Genomic DNA, 19,505 nt, shown 5'->3' on the forward strand with positions numbered 1-19,505 from the left:
TTGAAGGAGAGGGGGTATTAGGGTTGGAGGAGAGGGGCCGGGTATTAGGGTTGGATGACAGGGGTATCAGGGTTTTGGAGGTGGGTTAGGGTATCCCAAGATTAGGGTTGGGGTTAGGGACGCGATATCTAACCCTAATATTCCTCAACCCTATTCTTGGGATACCCTAATCCCAAATTTGACCCTAACCCACCTCCAACCCTGATATCCGCTCTCCTCCAACCCTAACATCCCATCTCCTCCAACCCTAATATCCCCCTCCCCCAACCCTAATCTTGGGATACCCTAACCCCATATCCAACCCTAATATTTCCATTCCCCCAACCCTGATATCCGTCTCTCCAAAGGCAAAAAAATTATTTTGACGTTTATAAATTTTATCGTGTTCATGGGAAACATTCGTTGATAACATGGGGATCAGTGGATCACTGTTTCGATCTGGCGCGTATATCGAAGAAGCGCCGTTAGTTGTGTATCAGTTAGTTGGTCATGGGTTTTTAAAGGTCGTTAGTTCAATAGTTCTATAGTTGTGCACTTGAAAATTCAGTAGTTTGTAGAGGCCTGGATCGCGGGATAACTACAATAATATCCCACATACTCACTACAAAAAAAAATTAGACAAATTTGGTCTCAAATTTAAGAAATGAGGAGGATTTGGTCTCATTTTCAACAATTTCAGTCTCACTGATGGTCTCATTTTACCACCCACTCACCATAAATGCTATTTTCGACTCAGGCAACCATATATATATTGATCTGAATAGTGCATGTGAGTAGTAAGTGGCATGTACCTTGATAACTATATCTAGTGAATATCTAGTAAACTCCATAGTACAGTATCATCCCAACACCGCAAATTCTGGTCTCTCTCATGCTTCCCCTTCGCTCAGACCCTAACATTGAAATGGATGCCCCCAAAGCACCCCTACTATTTTCGATCAGTTCCGGTATTACTTTTAAGACAGAAAGTACTTGGTAAGACTAATTTGTCTTTAAGACTTTTTCTGCTAAAAAATCGATTTGAGACCAAACTTGTCTAATTTTTTTTTGTAGTGTACCGTACCGTACCGGTATGCATTGCTTAGAGCGCTATATTGCAGAACCGTTTTCCAAGATATTTCCACAGGTGACAAGATTAATTTCTATAGATAGCATTGACAATGATGATTAAATCCTTTTTTTCAGCACGGAAAATACGGTATACAAGAGTAGAAACATTAAAAATAACAGTTCGAACTGACAGAACAAGATTACAATAGCTGCATAAATTTCAGACGTCAGCCGATACGCCTGATTAATATCGCCATTATTATGGCTCAAGCCAAGTCATCCGTGTGACATCGAAACCGGACAATCTGGAAACGGCATGTATTTTTGTCCTTGATGTCCTGGACATAGGGGAATATTAAATTCAATTTATTGCTAAAAATTTCATCATTTCAATACCTCGCAAGAGATTGCGATACAATGAAGGATAGGAAGGTGTCGAAACTGTATATATGCATTTTTTTCTGTACCACCATCGTTGCCGCCTGTTTTTCATGAATTTTAGCTGGAGAGAGAGAGATATGGTATTCTTTTTCGCCTGCACCATCGAGATGCTTTGACGACGGAGTTGCGATACGGCCCCATGAGGTCATCTAGTCTGCGCCCCCGTTTTTTTTCACCTCCATGCTATCCGTAATTGCTGAGCGCCTAGCTGGATAGCTGCGGATACCAATTTTCGAGTCTTTGGTATGACCCGGCCGGGGATCGAACCCACGACCTAACGACCGAGAAGCCGGACGCATAACCATTACACCATAGTGTCCTATGTGGTGTCGACACAAGCAAATCTGACGGTTCAATGAAATTGTATCACGTCACAATTTCCATTTGGCTACAGGCAATTTGACGGTCATTTTTGACCGGCTTGCCGAGCAATAAATTTGATGAATCGGGTATCAATCGAAAGCTGACTCTGCACTGATTACGAAAATATAAATTTTATTCCACTCATGGCCCTGGAACCCCCACAATCAGCCCCAAATTATTCATTGTTAAGTAGATTGGCAGTGTGACGCAACAATGCTGTCTGGCGAAACGAGAGAGTAACTCAAGAGCAAGGATGTGGCCGAGCAGCGAGAATGGGATCAGCTGTCGTCGCGGCAATAGCTATGTGCAATCGCGTCGCTGAGAAACGCTGCGCTGTTGATACTTTTTCTATTTGCTTCGGTACAAGCGAGCACGCCTTGTCAGCCTTTCCTTGACTTTTAACGGTAGAACTGGGTCCACAGAATGTGTTAGGGCCCTACCAATTTTCGCGCATTATCCTTCAACTGATAGAGATATTTAGGCTACGTCTAAATAGTCTACATTGGATATGTCAGATTATTATGATATCGATTACCTTAGCCCGCTTGTTGCGTAGGGCTCCAGAGATGCGTGGCGCTGTTGATACTTTCTATAGGCGCTTCGCTAAAAGCGAGCACACATTACCAGCCTTTCCTTGATTTGTAAGGTAGAACTAGAAACTAAATTATCACCGAAGTGCGGCCTGTTCTACAGCCTTAGGCGCTTCATGCCAGCATGGGTTCTTCTGATACTCTTTAAATCCTTAATCCAATCGAAGTTACACTATGGCATCCTCTGTTGGGGGGCTGTCAGTAAAACTGCACTCAAGCGACTGCAAAAACTACAACATAAAGTACTCCGAATCATAGCTAGCGCCCCAAAGGGGCCTGGCTGCCCATCCAACAAGTCGCTGCTGAAGAGATTCGGCGTCCTAAACATAGAAGATATGCGGAAAGTAGAAATCGCCAAGTTTATGTATCAGTTCCACTGCGGTCGTTGCCCCGAATATTTCAATGACTTCTTTACCTCGGAATCAAAAGCGCACAAGTACAACACACGCGCGTCCACGTCGTCCAAATATCATATGATCGACCAAAAAGATCATCGCTCTATCAAATATGCCGGACCTGATGTGTGGAACAGTATCCCGCCGGCCATCCGACAGTCGACGAGCATGTCCACTTTCAAGTCGAAATACAAGCAATTACTACTAAATAAATACAGCCCATCCTCAAGATTACCGGACCACGACTGACCTATCGATCTCGCTTCCCATGACATGCCGCCCTATTTATTGTCGCTTTCTTTTCTATACTATCTTCTTTACTTTCATTCAGTGTGCATGCCTCCTCTTTACATCGCCTAGGCCAAGGTGGGTGTCAGATTCCATAGACTGCTCCTTGTCGCTTCCACACCTTCCTGTCTTTTCATTGTATCGCATTTTTTGTGGTGTATTGAACTGATAAAATTGCTAATAAACCAATGAATGAATGAATGAACTGGGTCCACAGAATGTATTTGGGACCTACGAGTTTTTCTGCAATATCCTTCAACTTATAGAGATCCTTGGTTTCATTGAGCCGTGAGATTTGCTTGTGTCGACGCCATATGGGACACTATGATTACACTATCTCGCTCGGATAAAAATAAAGAGTCTCTGTCTCTCTCTCTGAAAGAAAAACGGTATTTCGAGAGTTGAGCAGGAAAGTTGACCTTTTTTTAGTCAACCAACCACAATTTCGTGGTAAATTTACCCTTTTTTCCGGATCTTACTCCAGTAATGTATGTAAGTGTAAGTATTCTACCGCAGGATATCGGAAAAAATCAAATGTCATAATGCGTTGTGAATTAAGACAACATCCACAAGCTTATTTGCTCTGATTACGTGAAATTCACACTGGTGCGAAAAAAGATATCGCCTAAAGTCTGGGAAATATATTTTACTGCATTTTACCAGCTTGGCAATTTATTTTCTCATTTCTCTTCTCGCTTCCCATGACATGCCGCCCTATTTCTTGTCACTTCCTTTTTCTATACTATCTTCTTTACTTTCATCCAGTGTGCACGCCTCCTCTTTACATCGCCTAGGCCAAGGTGGGTGTCTGATTCCATAGACGACTCCTAGTCGGTTCGACATCTTCCTTTCTTTTCATTGTATCGCATTTTTTGTGGTGTATTGAACTGATAAAATTGCTAATAAACCAATGATGATGATGATTTCTGGTCACGGATTTCAGTGCTGAGTGCTGTATTTATATGCATTGCATTTATATGAATCGCCAGCACCTTGGTCACACCCAATTGGAAGAAAACTACGTGGAAGTGTATCTTGTTGGCCAGTTACTCAATTCAAAAAGCTCTTGCCACCACTTATATGGCCTTTCCAAAGCTCCCTTCGGAAATTGTGAATGACTTGAGTAAGGACCAGTTATGTTTATAAATGTGCTGGGCAATTATTCAGGGAAATGCTGATGATGATCTGGCTTATTTGGAGGTTGGACCAGTTGTGCATTCAAGATGGCTAACTTTAGAATGCAGTGTAGAGTTTTACAGTATTATGTGACAGTTGATGAACCGCCTTTGAACCTGGAGATTCTGGTTCGTTTTTGCCTTGAAGTATATTTTCCGACTTGGTTTGAGATCAAGCGAAACAGACATATAACACATGGATCCAGAAACTTCTTCAACTTGATTCAACAGGTTTTGAATTTTTCTGACCGAAACGTTCGGAAAATTGCTTTGAATGTGGTGATAAGAAACGGTTATTTCGCACACCCCGAAAATATTATGATTGCAATGCTGGTAGATGATAATGAAGACATACGAAATAAGGGTGTGACCAAGGTGCTTGCGTTTCGAAAACATGCCGCTGAACAAAATTCACTTATGGACATTGAGAGTCATAGCAGTCTCAACCAATTGAACTGGGGTCCTATTCGTTTATTCTGTGTCACAAAGTTGAACTTGGAAGCAAAGGCATACCACGAGTTGGTTGATATTGAACCTTATCAACAACTTCCTCCAGCGATTGAGCACTTAACTGATGCAGAGTTGGAAGAATGCCGCGAGAAGCCTCTGATTTTGTTTCATCCATGCTACAATCAAACAGTGGAACGACATGTAAAGCTCGTAACAGAAGCATGAGCACAAGTTTCGGGATTTGAAAGACGAGATGGCCTCTCAATTGCCAAAGAATTAAGTCTCGTAAACTGATGAAAAAATTTGCCACAAAAATGCATTTTCAATAAGTCGTTAAATGTGAGTTGTTTCATTATGATGTTTTGAACCGATTTTAAAAGGACTGTGTTGTGAATATATTTGTATTATGGGCCCAATATTCGGTATTGTCAGTGTGTTACTTTTAGATTCAATAAAACTGATGACAGATCACAATTCGTCAGAATAAATGCTGAATTTCAACAAAAATGTGCGTATATATTGTTTTTTGGCTATAACTCATTTTGTGTTCACAATAGAGAAAACTTTCTTCTTAAGACAGATAGAAACATGATGCTTCCGCAGATTTTTAGCTATATATCATGACTCTACGACCAGCGGTTGCCGAGATGGGCCATTTTACCCCCCCCCACGCGCAGAAATTGGGGGGTTGCCGGCTGGAAAATGGGGGTAATAACCTGAAGTCACTTTTTATTGAAGTTTTAGGTCATTTGTCAGGATTGAGGAAGCCCTGTTTTGATTTGAAAAAAAAAGTCATTTTCACTCCACCCTAATATGCAATGTATATCACCATCGTTTTCCGCGGGGCGCTTTCAATGTGGTTCCAGCTTATCAGTGTCATATTCATTTTCCATATATTAGCAATTTCGTCATTCAAACTCTATAACAGGCCTTTACCAAGATGTAGAGTGTAGACGCTTGAAAAAATGCATCATTCTCACTTCAGACATGCTTGGAACAAGATGTGCGGTCATACCGAAGTCTCGAAATTTGCCATCGAAAATACTACAAATTGATCCCTGTTTGATGCTGGTGTGATCAGACTAGACGACCTTCACGGTCTTATCGATCATTCCTATCTAATACCGAATACTGTGCATGCATATTTTCTATACCACAATCACTGCCGTTTGTTATGTATTTTGGTTGGATGAAAAATAATGACTCTTTCTCTCTCTCTCAAAAATGGTCGAAATTTAAATTCAAGATTGCACGTCCTTTTACTGGCCGGAATTAACTGAAATTTGGTGTGTAGCGTTTTTTATGCAACCTGACAATTTTATCACCAAGCGAGTGAAATTTGGAAAAAAAAATTATTGACCATTCCTAATGTGCATGCTTCTTACATCGCCTGACTTCAAAGACGATCGCAAGACGTTCCCATACCTTCCTAATTGAAGAGCTTCTGGGAGGTACAGAACTTCAGTATACAATTCAATAGTATATTCATATTGAAATGAACCTTCCTAATTGTACCGCTGCCTTGTGTGGTGTATTATCAGACGAAATTCCAATACACTAATTCCAAACTGAAGTAATGAACTGAAAGATGTCCACTACCCACCGATTTCCCTTCCCTCACAGATACCAGAAGTTTTGTTTAATAGCGACATTATCATGACCCCCGAAAAATCTTGCAACACAATATTGCGGAATGTCTGAGATAAAATGCTCTGCGCGACGTCACAGTGTTTCCCGAGAACCCGGGTTAGTCTTCACCAGGGCTGGACAACTAGAAAATTTACAGCTTTTCCAAATTAGATCAGTCAGAATGATAGCTACACAGCAGTCTCCAAATTAGACCAGAATTAGCATTATTATAACAACAACGTTCCTCTCCAAATTAGATTGCAATGATAGCTACACATTTGATTTAAATTCGACTAGAATTTGATATATGGCTACAGATTTTTCCAACATTAGATTAGAATTACTGAATTCATCAAAACTTGGAAAATTGCATAAATTCCGAATCAGAAAGAAATACAACAAAAATCAAGCCCACTTCATATCAAATGTCTGTGCAAAGAGCTTGGCTCGTTTTGCATGATACACTTCACCTTCAGTATTCAGGAAAACGGGAAAGTAGATTAGAATTAAAAATGAGATTAGAATGACATTACGGGCGTTGCGGTCTAATCAGTATAATTACACAACTGGAATTATCTAGTTGTCCAAGTCTGGTTTTCATCAAGGGCAAGTGAAAAAGCGCCCCCGTGAAGCACAATAGGCTGCAACGTTAAAAATAGGTGAGAGCAGCTTGCTGTCTAGCTTCGAAGGAGTTGGCCCAAGACTTTCATAAAACTCTTGAGGTAGTCGACACGACTAATAATCATCCGTCAAATATTCTAGGACTTGGACTTGTTTGAAATCCTTTTCTTCTTCGTCTGCGAGAAAACAAAGGCTGGCATTTTGCTACAAAATATTCATCTTTTCCATATTAGATGAAAACTAGAACGACAGAATTGGAAAAAACTTGGAAATTCAATACGATTTTGAATGAAAAGCTCTTATCGAATCAGAGCAGCGACGGTCACAGTATTCATCGTTGGCACTCGAGTAGAAGTAGAAGTAATGATTTACAAGTAAAAAAGAAAGTATTCCAGGCCTAGTGTTGCCAGAAAATCAGATCACTGTCAAGTAGAAGTAGAATAAAATCGCAACCCCTTGTGGAAGTAGTGCGAGTGCAAAATCTACTCAAGTACTTGGTGACCAGAGGTGTTCAAACAAGACACCGTCGGTATTCAAGTAGAAGTAATTATGTAAATTTCTACTCCAGTAGCACTATTTATTTCCAAGTCAGTAAAAAGTAAGTGTGGTAGGCTTAGCTCTGCCTCAAGTGAAAACCATAAAGCAGAAGTAGTCTCAAATCATAACTACTTGAGCAAGTAGCACAAGTAGGCAAAATCTACTTCCCTTTCAAAAGTACTAGCCCTTTGTTACTGAACACGTCTGCCACTGAGTCTTATTAGGCAACCAGAATTATGTGGTCCAATTGTGGTCTACAGTCAATGACTAAAATACGTACTTGCGATGATGAACTAATGGGCGCCACCCAATCCCCAGAGAGATGGGGCCTTCGATACTGTTCCGTGGTAGTACTGTTGAAAACCGGGACCGTCTCAATGGCTTCATTTGATGGAGACTGTCAGAAAGAGTAGAATAACTCAACTGGAAGAAGGAAGGTACAGTAGGGCTGTTCAGAAATAACTTTTTTTCAAATGTTACTGGGCTGGGCTTGGGCTATATGATATAATTATTAGATTGCCGAAAAAACGCTGCGCACCAATTTTGGCTCAATTCCAACCTATATAGGCATTGCTATGTAAAAAAAAAGTTTTTAATTTATTCAAGAAACATGAATATAAGAATTCTATTATATATATCCAAAACATTTTTTCTTATATAGGGATCGTCTATAGCAGACCTGTGCAAAGTGCGGCCCGCGGAGCTATTCTGTGCGGCCCGCGAAAGGTTGCTTGGAATTCAAAACATAAAACTTGCTTTTTGAAAGACTCAAACCATAGGCTTTATCAACTGAACAGGAAATTCTTTTACTTTGAAGCCTGTTCATTAATACGCCATGATTACGCTGCCTATATACGTACCTCGCGTGCGTAATACAGATTCAAAATAAAGGTAATGTGACAAATTGTGAGTAGCAATTAAAGTCACAAGAAATCACTTTTTCTATATATATATATATATTCAAATCTTCTTTGTTGCCATTGTCACATTACTCATTCAAATTGTTACGCCATACGATTTCAAATCCCTAATTCGTGAAACAAGTCCATCAGTGCTCGCGATTACTATATGATTCACCATATCTATCACGCATAAAGGATGAACGGGCATGTAAAAAAAGAAAGCCGAAAACTGAATTCAAAGAAGGTTTAGAGCAGCGGTTCCCAACCTTTTCCGACTCATCGCCCCCTTATCATGCTCAACACAAGTTTTCGCCCACCTTATTTACGGATCCGATAAACAGGGCATATAAACTGGTAAATTATCGCTGGTGAATTGACTAAAAAAGAAAGTTCATTTTTTTTCCGAGAAGATGCTCCGAAAATCGGCTTCCGCGTCTATTTTCCATTGAGTTGACCTATTTTACCCTTTTTTTGTCAACTTCCGAATCATATGCAGAATTAGCCGTCTTCGCTTGCATTTTTGGCCGTGTTAATTAAATATATCCCACTGGACGTTCTAACATTTTCGCCCCCCGTCGCCCCCTTATGGTATCTCAAAATCGTTAGGAACCACTGGTTTAGAGCAACTAGTATTTGATACTGGAGTCAGGGGTGACCCAGTCCTTTTGGTTTTTGCCGAGCATCTCGCCGAGATTAAGGATTTTAATTGAAGTTGGTCTTATGAGGAAAACACGAAACATTCTGTCAGAGGAGGGCGAATTTCGCAAAAACTGCAAGCTTCGTTCAACATCAAGGCTATTTACGCTGCACACTGCTCCGAATGCAGTGACCAAGACATTAAGCATTGTACTATCGCATAAACATTTCAGTGCAGTGGTTCTCGAACTGGGGTGCGTGAAAGCATCTGAAGGGGGGCGCGAAGCCGAAGTTGACTGAAAAATTTTTTCGCGCTATGCGCGATTTCATCCCAGCTTATAGTTGTTACTCTGTGTATTGTCCGACTTTTATATTTCAGAATTCTCTCATCAACAGCCATAACCTTCCATGCCATCAAACTATCCGTTGGGATTGCCAGCATTCTGGTTGCGTTTTTTAATATTTTGTGATATCATGGTAAGGACGCGCGAAATTTTTCACTATCGTACAAGGAGGCGTGCTTAAAGAAGTTTGAGAGCCACTGTTTTAGAGTCAGAATAGAAGAACGAGGATAGGGGTTTAAAGAGATTTAAATATGTACCAGTTTCAACATTGTTTCGGATCATGACGGCAAATAGATATACCGTCACTTTCTCATTACCTAACATCAACACATTCACTGAGCACCATTTAATAACAATGTAATCGAGAAATAAAATTAAAATACGCTGGGAATATAGCTAGAATTTTTCACTTGGCCCGCCAACGTATTTTCTACTTATGATTTGGCCCGCGGAGGAAAATAATTGCCCACCCCTGGTCTATAGGTTGGAATTGAGCCAACATGGATGTGCAGCGTTTTCATTTAGGAAAACCTTACAATTTCAACAAGTAGCCAGTCAAATTTTAAATAAAATAATTTTGAACGGCCCTCATGTACAGATCCGGTAAGCTTACTCGCAGATAAATGTAGGTGTCTGTTCCGAAGCCGTCGATGGATTGAATCTCTAAGTCGCCGCCGAGATATCTGGCGTATAATCTCGAAAGGGGAAGACCGTACCCATAACCTGCCTGGAAAGAGATGGCATTTATCCCTCCGCTTTCAGATGCAACATAGATATCTAACCTAGCTAATGGACAGTTTTGGACAACGTGTCAGCTTTTCAAAATTAGATCATAATTAGAGTTAGCGAAGTCAAAAAATTGGAAATTCAATTGAATCCCCAATTAGAAAGAAATGCAACAAAAATTAATGAACTACAGAAAACTAATCTACAGATAGAAGCGAAATATGTGACCAGATTGGGATAGCAAAAGAAAAAGAAAAAAGAAAAAGAAAAAGTAATGTTATAGCTTGCGGGTCAAGCGCAAAATTTACCGTATTTGAAGTGATCTTAAAGAAAGCTAGTGTCGCACTGATCGGGTCTGTGAATAAGTACCAGTGTTCTAAGACACAAGTCAAACCTACTTTTATAGTTTTGACTCGAGTCAGGTCGAGTCATTTTCTGTATTTAAAAAAATGACGCAAGCCAACTTGAGGCAGTAGTGTATTGACTTGACTTGTGCTCTAGTCACGACTGACTAGAGACATTGCAACAACCCCTAAATTGCCATAAAAAGTTGAAAATTACTATTGTTTCCAACAGCGGGTTCCCGTAATACAATGACCTGCTTTGGCGTTCCCGTATTCGCATCAATCCGTAGATTAGTTATCAATAATCCGACGCCTCCCTCTATGTATGTGCTCAAGTTGTTTGAGTATTCTACTATGCAATTGGTATGAATTAATGTAATGGTGCAAAACAGGAATTTTCATGGCTCCATTTTGCAAGCTACAAATTCCGTTTCAAGTTAATCGCAATTCGGATTGTTTGGTTAGGTTAGTCATCTGTATTAAGACGCAGGGTTGCAATGACTCGGGTCATGACTCGACTCGCGATTTTTTGGTGACTCGACTTGACTCGAGTCAGTTTCTTAAAAATGGAAAATGACTCGACTCGAGTAAATTTCTGTATCAACTCGTACTTGAGTCATTGCGCATGACTCGAGACTGGGTCTACCAAGACAGACATTCCATTGAAATTTCGCAGAATAGTAATGTTATCACACTATTATTATTTCGTCTGTCAGTACTGGCACCTGAAAATGCTACCAGAAACTGTTGAAAGTGAGGAAATTAGTATATTGTGAATGTGAAGCATTCGATATCACCGAGCAGAGTTGTAAAGAGTTGGTTTCCCATGACATTAAGTCAAAATTTAACAGTCAACACAATAACTCGGACTCGAGTCAAAACACTATGACTCGGACTCGACGCTCTACACTGGGACTTGGACTCGGACTTGACTCGGTGGTGAACTTAGAATGAGTCGACTAGACTCGAGTCAAAACTATAAAATTGAGATTGACTTGTGACTCGGAACCTTGTGACTTGGTTATAACCCTGATAAGAACCAATCTCTTACCAGAGGGGCCACACGTGACGCATCCCCCCTCGATGGTCGTGGGGCTGTACTGTAAAGATACTCGAACCAACGCTGTCGCTTCTCCCTGGAAGCCCCGCCCCCTCGGTCAGATACTTTTATGCAACAGTCGTCGTGACCTTTCGTGACCAGGACGTCGATCGGGGGCACATCGCTTGCGTGGTCAGGGTGGAATTCCATGGTCGCCCGCATGGCATTCTGAACAAATTTTGCAGAATGATAGCTAGTGTTTTTTCCAAATGATTCCAAGATTTACGTTACGTGATATCTACCCAAAACACCCAATCTTTGATTTCTTGTCGGTAGGGTTAAGCCCGCCTATGACAGCTTACGAACGAAGATCCTTTGGCTAAAACACCAGAACGTCTTGTTTACTAAATTCCTACCAACAATATATATATCTACATGTCTTAAACTCTGAACAAGAAATTTGTTGGATTCATCGCCGAAACTCTATACTACGCTCTTACGGGCGTAGCTATTTGTTTCTCTCGCTATGCTGCAAAATGATAGCTACAGTTTTCTTCCGAATCATGATTCAATTCACAAAAACAGCAAGCTTGGCTCGTTTTGCACAATACAGTTCCCCTGTAACATTTTCAGAAAAGCAGAAATCTGACTAGCAGTAATCTCAACCGACCTTGAAAAGTTCAAAGCACACATGATATAGATGCGACGGACAGTAGATAATGTTCACAGTCGGATCGTGCTCGTTCACAACTGAAATTGAGGCAAGATTATCAAAAGAAGAACGTAAAATGCTGGAAAATCTCACCGTTGTGAACATGCATTTTCACTTCTGGCGCTCCGAGATAATATTGCTCGCATAGAAATTTAGCGTTGTCATAAGCTTCTTGCACGACGCATCCAACGTCGCAATTGGGATCGATCGAGCCGTACAGATTCGGTTCGCGGTCAGCAGAGTCCCCAAATAGCAGAACTGGCAACCATAGAGTCGGTCAGACTTGTACAACATACCATCTAGTTAGTTGACGATTAACTAATTGTTGTTTGAGTCATTTTCATATTTGAAAAGGTGGTACCCAGAAGTTCTAACTGCGAGTTTGGAAAAGTGAGAGCCATGAGGTCTATTTCTATTTCGGAGTTTTGAAAATTGAGTAGCTCTAGTTCTAGCTATAGCTCCTATTAGAAGACTTGAAAAGTGAGCAGTTCTAGTTCTAGTTGTGACTTTGCTCTAGTTCTAGTTGCGGATCTCCAAAAGCGAGTGTCATTTAGGTCTAGTTCTAGCTGGAAGTTTTGAAAACTGAGTAGTTCTAGTTGCGAATATTGAAAAGTGTGTAGTACTAGTTCCAATTACACATTTTTCAAAGTGAGTTCTCATTCTGGCTGTGAGTTTTGAAAAGTGAGCCGCTCTAGTTCTAGCTCCAATTAGAAGACTTGAAAAGTGAGCAGTTCTAGTTCTAGTTGCGAGTTTTGAAAAGTGAGTAGCTCTAGTTCGAGTTGTGGATTTTCAAAAGCGAGTGTCAATAGGTTTGTCTATAGCTGGAAGTTTTGAAAAGTGAATAGTTCTAGTTGCGAATATTGAAAAGTGTGTAGTTCTGGTTCCAAATACACGATTTTCAAAGTGAAGAGTTCTCATTCTAGCTGCGAGTCTTGAAAAGTGAGCAGCTCTAGCTCTTTGAAAATCATGCAGTTTGCAGAAGCATGTAACAAGAAAAAGAATTTCGCTATATTACCGTGTTGGTTTATGAGAAGTCGAATCCCGATACGGCTTGTGTAAAAACGGTCGAGAAAATACTGGATGTTTTCTTTATCCGTTTCGGAGAAAACCTTCTTTTTGCCTGGAAACATATCGACTCAAACACGAAATCATGACACAGATGAGAACAGCAATCGACTCACGCGACATTTTTTCGGTCCACTCCATGATACCGAAAGCCATGGTTTCGACGACGTTGCGATGCCGCACAACGATCTTACGAAGCGTTTCCGTAAAGCTAGGAAGGAAGGAATTGTTACGACTTCATCATTAGACTCGATGCCATCCGGTAGAAGCAGAGTTATTGAGTACAAAATTTTGGACTTGAATGAAATAATAGTATATACGGTGGGCAGTTATGTATTTAATAGGGCAAGTTTTTGTTGCACTAAAATCGCGGGAAAGTTGCATCTACAATATTTGTTGCATTATTAGGGTAAGAGATACTTGAAAGGTTCTGTTGAATAAACTACTTCTTGCTGAGCTGTCAAATATGTTACTTTATTGCCATTTAACACACGGTCTGGCGAAACCACTAACAATTACATTTTTTTTTCGGGCACATAGCAAGAAAATTACGGAAACACCATAAATAGCGATAACCCCTCCCCTAACACACAAGTCAAATAACACACCCCAAACCCCCTAGGTCTGCAAACTCGACCCAAATCACAGAAAAACTGTAACTAAAACAGAGGAAATAGCCTTAAAAAGGCGACTCATTGAAATTGTAATGCGGTTTTGCCTGGGTGCTCGTGAAATGGGAAACTATTTCAAATTTGAATGACAGAATTAATAAAGCGATCTATTTACATATTGTTAGGGCACGGTCGTGCACGACAGGGGTAGTTTAACTTCTTGCTGGCAAGCCATTGTATCATAGATAACAGTCAGATGCAGCTAAACCGTCATATAGTTCTTTGTTTTGCAAATCACAGAGAATAGAACCATACTAGAAATAGTTATTAATACGTTTTCAACTCATTCATTCACATTTCAACGCAATATTTGATAAAAAGTTGCTGTAAAATTTGCCATGAAAATAGAGAAAAGATGCAAAAAGTTGCACTATAAAAACCCTCCAAACACCTTAAAACTTCGTAGTACATAGATTCTGCGTATCTAGGAAGCTGTCGGAAGCTGTAAAAAAAAGTTGCAAACGCTGCAAAAACTTGCCCTAGTAATTAATAAATAAAGAATTTTACACTGTAGTTCCTGTTTTTTTTTTGAAAGCCCAAATTTGCGACATTTTTTATGCATTGTTTTTTAGACAGCCTCACAATTTCATCAAATAGCAAGCGAAATTTGAAAAAAAAATATTTGTGAGCAACTGTAGTGTGCTTGCCTCTTAGTCACATGTTCTAGGCCAGGGCTGGCCAACCTTTTCATCCAACGGGTCACATTCGATTGACGAATTATTGCGCGGGCCACTAGCCGCGCGAAGCGCGAACTTTTTTTGAAGTTCATAGGTCAATAATATTGTCATTTGACTATATTGCGGGCCTGTTGTATATCGCTGGGCTAAGATTGCGAGGACTGGGCTATTCGGCGGGTGGACATATCGATATCGAAAGATGCGACAAACATGCGTCAATCATTTCGTGCCTAGGTTTCATAGTCGACGGTCTTACTGCGATTGCAAACGCAATGTCGCATATGTTGAACGACACTTTGTCTCGTAATCGCAAATATAGTTAGACTCAATCTGATACATTAGGTATTCTTCCATTTTCACAAAAGGGCAACAATATCAAATACAAGAAATCGAGTGACAACATGTTGCGCCAAGCTTGTAGAAAATTTTTACCTTTGATAAATCTACCGCAAATTATTCTGCTTTATTGTAGTGTACGAAGATATACCAATACGTGAATGGCTGATGGATCTGTCAATGCGTCGGAACTAATATTTTAGTCATCACATCTCAAGTGTTGCGGCCAGACTAATCAAATTTTTGGTTGGCCTTGCAAGTTCACAATCTGTGCAATCCATTTTTGACGATATTAGAAATTTCGGAAATGACATCGCGGGCCACTCAAAACCTTCTCGCGGGCCACAGGTTGGCCGGCCCTGTTCTAGGCCAACGTGGGTATTTAAGAGAATACTCTTACATTTTTATTCCTTCCTCCCACTTTGTGGTAATCTTGCAGCATTTCTAATGAAACCATTAAGAACCCAACAAACAAAATGGATTACTTTTCGGTAATGTCATTGTTGACAGGGACGTCCCGATATCTCATCATCTCCTCGAATGAGGTTTTGTACCAAGACGTTACGAGACTTGTCGATGCCGTCGACAGCAGATCATCTGGAAATCTGTTCATTTCCTGTACACACATACAGTCAGCTAATTGTTCAATCCATGAACGAAGGTGTTGAGTCTCAAAGAAGTAGCAGATTACAGTCATATTTTTTTTTCAAATTAGATTGGAATCAGAATGACTGAATTCGCAAAAACTCGGATATTGAATCAAGATTTCAAATATGAAAGAAATGCGACAAAAATTTCAAGTCTAATAGCTTTGTTTACCGAGAACCAGACTTGGACAACTAGATGATTAGACTAATCAAAGCGAAATGTCGGCAATCTGTATGTGCACACTGTACAGTATGGCTGTTCAAAAAGAAACTTTTCCATCAGAATTCACTGGCTACTTGACAAAATTGTTAGGTTGGTTAAAAAACACTGCACACCAACTTTGGCTCCATTCCAACCATTAGAAGCGAGATTCTTGCAGTAGAAAGTTTTGAATTTATCATAAAAAAATTTAAAAAAATAAATTTCAAAATTTTTCTGTCTACCACATAGAATTGTTAGGCTGTCAGTAGAGATGATGCACACCAAATTTGGCTCAATTCCTACCACTAGAAACGAAGTTTTTGCAGTAGAAAAATTTCTACTTCCATGATTTTATAATAAATAAATAAAGAGTTAGTCACCGTTAATACTATTTTATTCAAATCCAAATTTTTCTAGAGCAATAACTTCGCTTCGAGTAGCTGGAATTGAGCCAAATTTGGTGTGCATGATCTCTACTGACAGCCTAACAATTTATGGGGTTGACAAAAAAATTTGGAAATTTCAGTTTTTATGATAAATTCAAAACTTTCTACTGCAACTTCTTCTTCAGCTTCTACTGGTTGGAATGGAGCCAAAGTTGGTGTGCAGCGCTTTTTTAACCAACCTAACAATTTTATCAAGTAGCCAGTGAAATCTGATGGAAAAGTTTCTTTTTGAACAGCCATACTGTACAGTGTGCACATACAGATTGCCGACATTTCGCTTTGATTAGTCTAATTATCTAGTTGTCCAAGTCTGGTTCTCCGTAAACAAAGTCATCAAGTCTTACGGAAGTACCTTCATCATGTTGGCGAGACGCGTTGGTATTTCTTGACGCAGCCATCGGAACGAGGACTTTTCATTACCGGACTTTTGGGCTGAAATACAAAACGCATAGTGAATCAATTTTGCTGAATGTTTCAGACAGATTTGTATGAAGTATTGGATTTTCTAAATATCAACTAGACCTGTAACTAACAGACCCTAAAAACACCCATCCCCTGGCTACACCCACTGTTAGTAGCACTTGATGACTCTGAGTTAGCAATGGCTCCAAGAACATCACACAACAGAACACCGGTATTGCGATTCACACCAAACGATGACATGTGTTTTCTAGTTACCCTACAACTGGATTATTTTTACTAGAACTAGAACTACTCAAACATAACTTTGTTTACAGAAATGAACTAGTTTGTTGATACAAGTCTGGCATTATCAGAGACATAGATATTTTCAATCTGTTATCATAGATGCTTCTTGGAGCACGCACAGTAGAAGACAACACGCGATATTTCCGTTCAAAACAACCACAAAGTCAATCCCTCTATCAATATTTGCAGAACGAGTCAGCTGGTCGGCCTAACGGCAAGAGTCAATATCAGTATCGAGAGTCGATATCAGTATCGTTGAGGAAATTATTTACTTCATAAACTGCCAACACAGCATAACTACTGCTGACAAGCTTGGGAGTATGACAACATGAAATCATCAAACAGTCTCCTATACATAAGTTGTATGCCAAATAAATAACTTGATTGGTCTATTTTGAGAGCCTAACAATATCACACTTTGAAAAAAATATCGGTATCGGTATCATTCAAAGTAAAAAATATCGGTCATTTTTATGCCATCACAGCATGGTAGTAGAGAGCATAAAAGTAAGTAAGAATAAAAGTAAGTACAGTAGGCCTAGTTTTGCCGAATAACTGAACACTGTTAGGTAGAAAAAAGCTAAAATCATATTCACTTCAGTAAGTTTCATGTTTTGCTGAAATTTGGCTCCAAACATTGTGAAGAATATGTGAGTAAATATCAATTTATTTTGTAAGCTGTAAGATTCGCAACAGAACCTAGGCCTAATAGTTCAAGCTACTATTGCAAGTCCAATCGTGTTTGCGACCTGAATGATAGATTACGGGACAAATTTCATAGTCGCACACTCATTTTATAGGCCTACGTCAACGTCTCGAGTCATCTTATGATGCAATATTACATGTAGCAGCTGATCAATGATGTCAGTGAAAGTAGGTTGCAACTTTCGCGCTATCACCATATCAACTTGAAACATTACTTGTGTATCATAAGGTTATATGACTCAGAAAAAGTCTATGCTATGCACATTAGTGTAGTGGATATGATATGTCTGTGATGTCGTGATCAATAATCATGTATGAAAACATGACCAGATATCTTAAATGCGATGAAGAATTGACATTGTATTCGACGTGGTCGCATAAAAGGTAGATATTTGAATTTTCCACATCACCCATACTGTTATGGGGTCATAATGAGTGACACTGGAATACTTGAAGCCTAATACTCAGTTCAGAATGGAATCGCTCGGATACTTGATTTTTCTAAGAGAGAAAAATCTGACTCACCGAAATCAATGAATTGACGCAAGGAGATTGGACTCGGGCTGAAGCGACTGTACTTTTCAATGAGGTCCGACGTTGACCTTGAAAACGAGGATGAGGTTGCCAGAGTTGCTGCAGGCATTGTGACGTTTTTCGACCATTGCAATAGGTAACGAGTAAGTTGCATCTGTAAGGTGCGACAATCAAGAATTAACAAAGTATCCCCATTCTGAAGAATCAATTTGGACTGTTATAAATTCTGCAAAATTTTTGACGAATGTTTAGTCCAATTATGCCGAATTTCCATTTTGTTAAGGAGACAGCTTGGAAATTAACCTCTCTGATAGTGATAGCTATACCGATATGGCAATTTAAAACGAAATATAGATATTACTGGAGATATAGGCCTACCGTTGATATTCGCATTGGAAATTCAATGATCCCACTTCTCTAGATAAAATTGACATAGGCTAAATGTATGAAAAATAAGGAGTACGTACCTTGCGAGTGTCAGAAACTTAGCAAGTATAGTCCAGAATCATCATCAGAGCATGTAATAGAAGAAATTGAATAAAAAAGCTGCGGAATGGAAAATTGCAATTTCATTTGCTCGAGTCTGTACTCGGTATACTTTTAAAATTGAATATTCGAAGGCTTAAAGTTGAACAACCCCAAAATGATTGCTGTTGTAATGTAAGTACAGACAATGCATTGACCTAATGTTAATGTTACATGAAATGGAATCAGTGAGCTGGATTCTGGCACTTTCAAAGGAACCAAGGATGAAGATGTCACCAATCTAGTTTTGCGCACAGGAAAGATTCTAACTGAAATACAGACAACGGACAAAGTGAACGGCGTGAATCATCATATAAATGCTTCCATAGCATGAATTCGATTCAAGATCAAAAAGTATCCCAAGATAACGATCTCGCTTTGAATAATATCATGATATTGAAATAATGCCGAATACTCTCGGCAGACATTCGCCAGGCTCGTCAGGGTCAATCGTGAGCCGCTGGAGAAAATTCAATTGTGTACAGGAGTTTTTCACCTCCAAGAGTTTTTTATCTTCCTCTTCACAAACAACAAACGGCTTATCATACGATCTGCAAACCTATCAAGTTCAAATACCGTGAAAAATAATAACCTACTGAATGACCATAATTCGTGCTCGTGCACATCGCAAGCGTACAATAGATGTTTTACAGTTAGCTATCGACCAGAAGTAATTCTGGATCCACGATATAGAGTCGCACCCACAACTCACTTGTCGGTCAGTGCCCGGCATACAGATACAAGCAC

General features: G+C 39.8%; 2 protein-coding genes across 3 annotated transcripts in view; one reads left to right on the forward strand and one right to left on the reverse strand.

Moving 5' to 3' along the window:
• Nucleotides 1–19,505, forward strand: part of LOC145432702 (heat shock cognate 71 kDa protein) — a 205,649-nt gene that overhangs the window by 130,549 nt on the left and 55,595 nt on the right. The gene's annotated exons all lie outside the window — the stretch shown is intronic.
• LOC145432625 (pyruvate dehydrogenase (acetyl-transferring) kinase isozyme 3, mitochondrial-like) lies at nucleotides 6,375–18,921 on the reverse strand. Of its 2 annotated transcripts, XR_013912910.1 has the most exons (13): nucleotides 18,701–18,921; nucleotides 18,225–18,387; nucleotides 16,639–16,718; nucleotides 15,477–15,607; nucleotides 13,424–13,518; nucleotides 13,258–13,362; nucleotides 12,336–12,500; nucleotides 12,201–12,280; nucleotides 11,543–11,758; nucleotides 10,035–10,148; nucleotides 7,820–7,936; nucleotides 7,021–7,178; nucleotides 6,375–6,924 (listed from the first exon to the last, which is right to left on the reverse strand). XR_013912910.1 is itself a non-coding variant. In XM_080309485.1 (12 exons), exons 2-12 carry the CDS (start codon nucleotides 18,385–18,387, stop codon nucleotides 7,140–7,142), a joined length of 1,305 nt encoding a protein of 434 aa, XP_080165611.1. In that variant the 5' UTR covers nucleotides 18,701–18,921; the 3' UTR covers nucleotides 6,375–7,139. The 2 variants fall into 2 exon arrangements, 1 of the variants encoding a protein (XP_080165611.1); XM_080309485.1 differs by having other exon boundaries at nucleotides 6,375–7,178.

The sequence above is a fragment of the Botryllus schlosseri genome, chromosome 2, assembly GCF_051294905.1.
Source record: "Botryllus schlosseri isolate E-star chromosome 2, Bs_hap1, whole genome shotgun sequence".
NCBI lineage: Eukaryota > Metazoa > Chordata > Ascidiacea > Stolidobranchia > Styelidae > Botryllus > Botryllus schlosseri.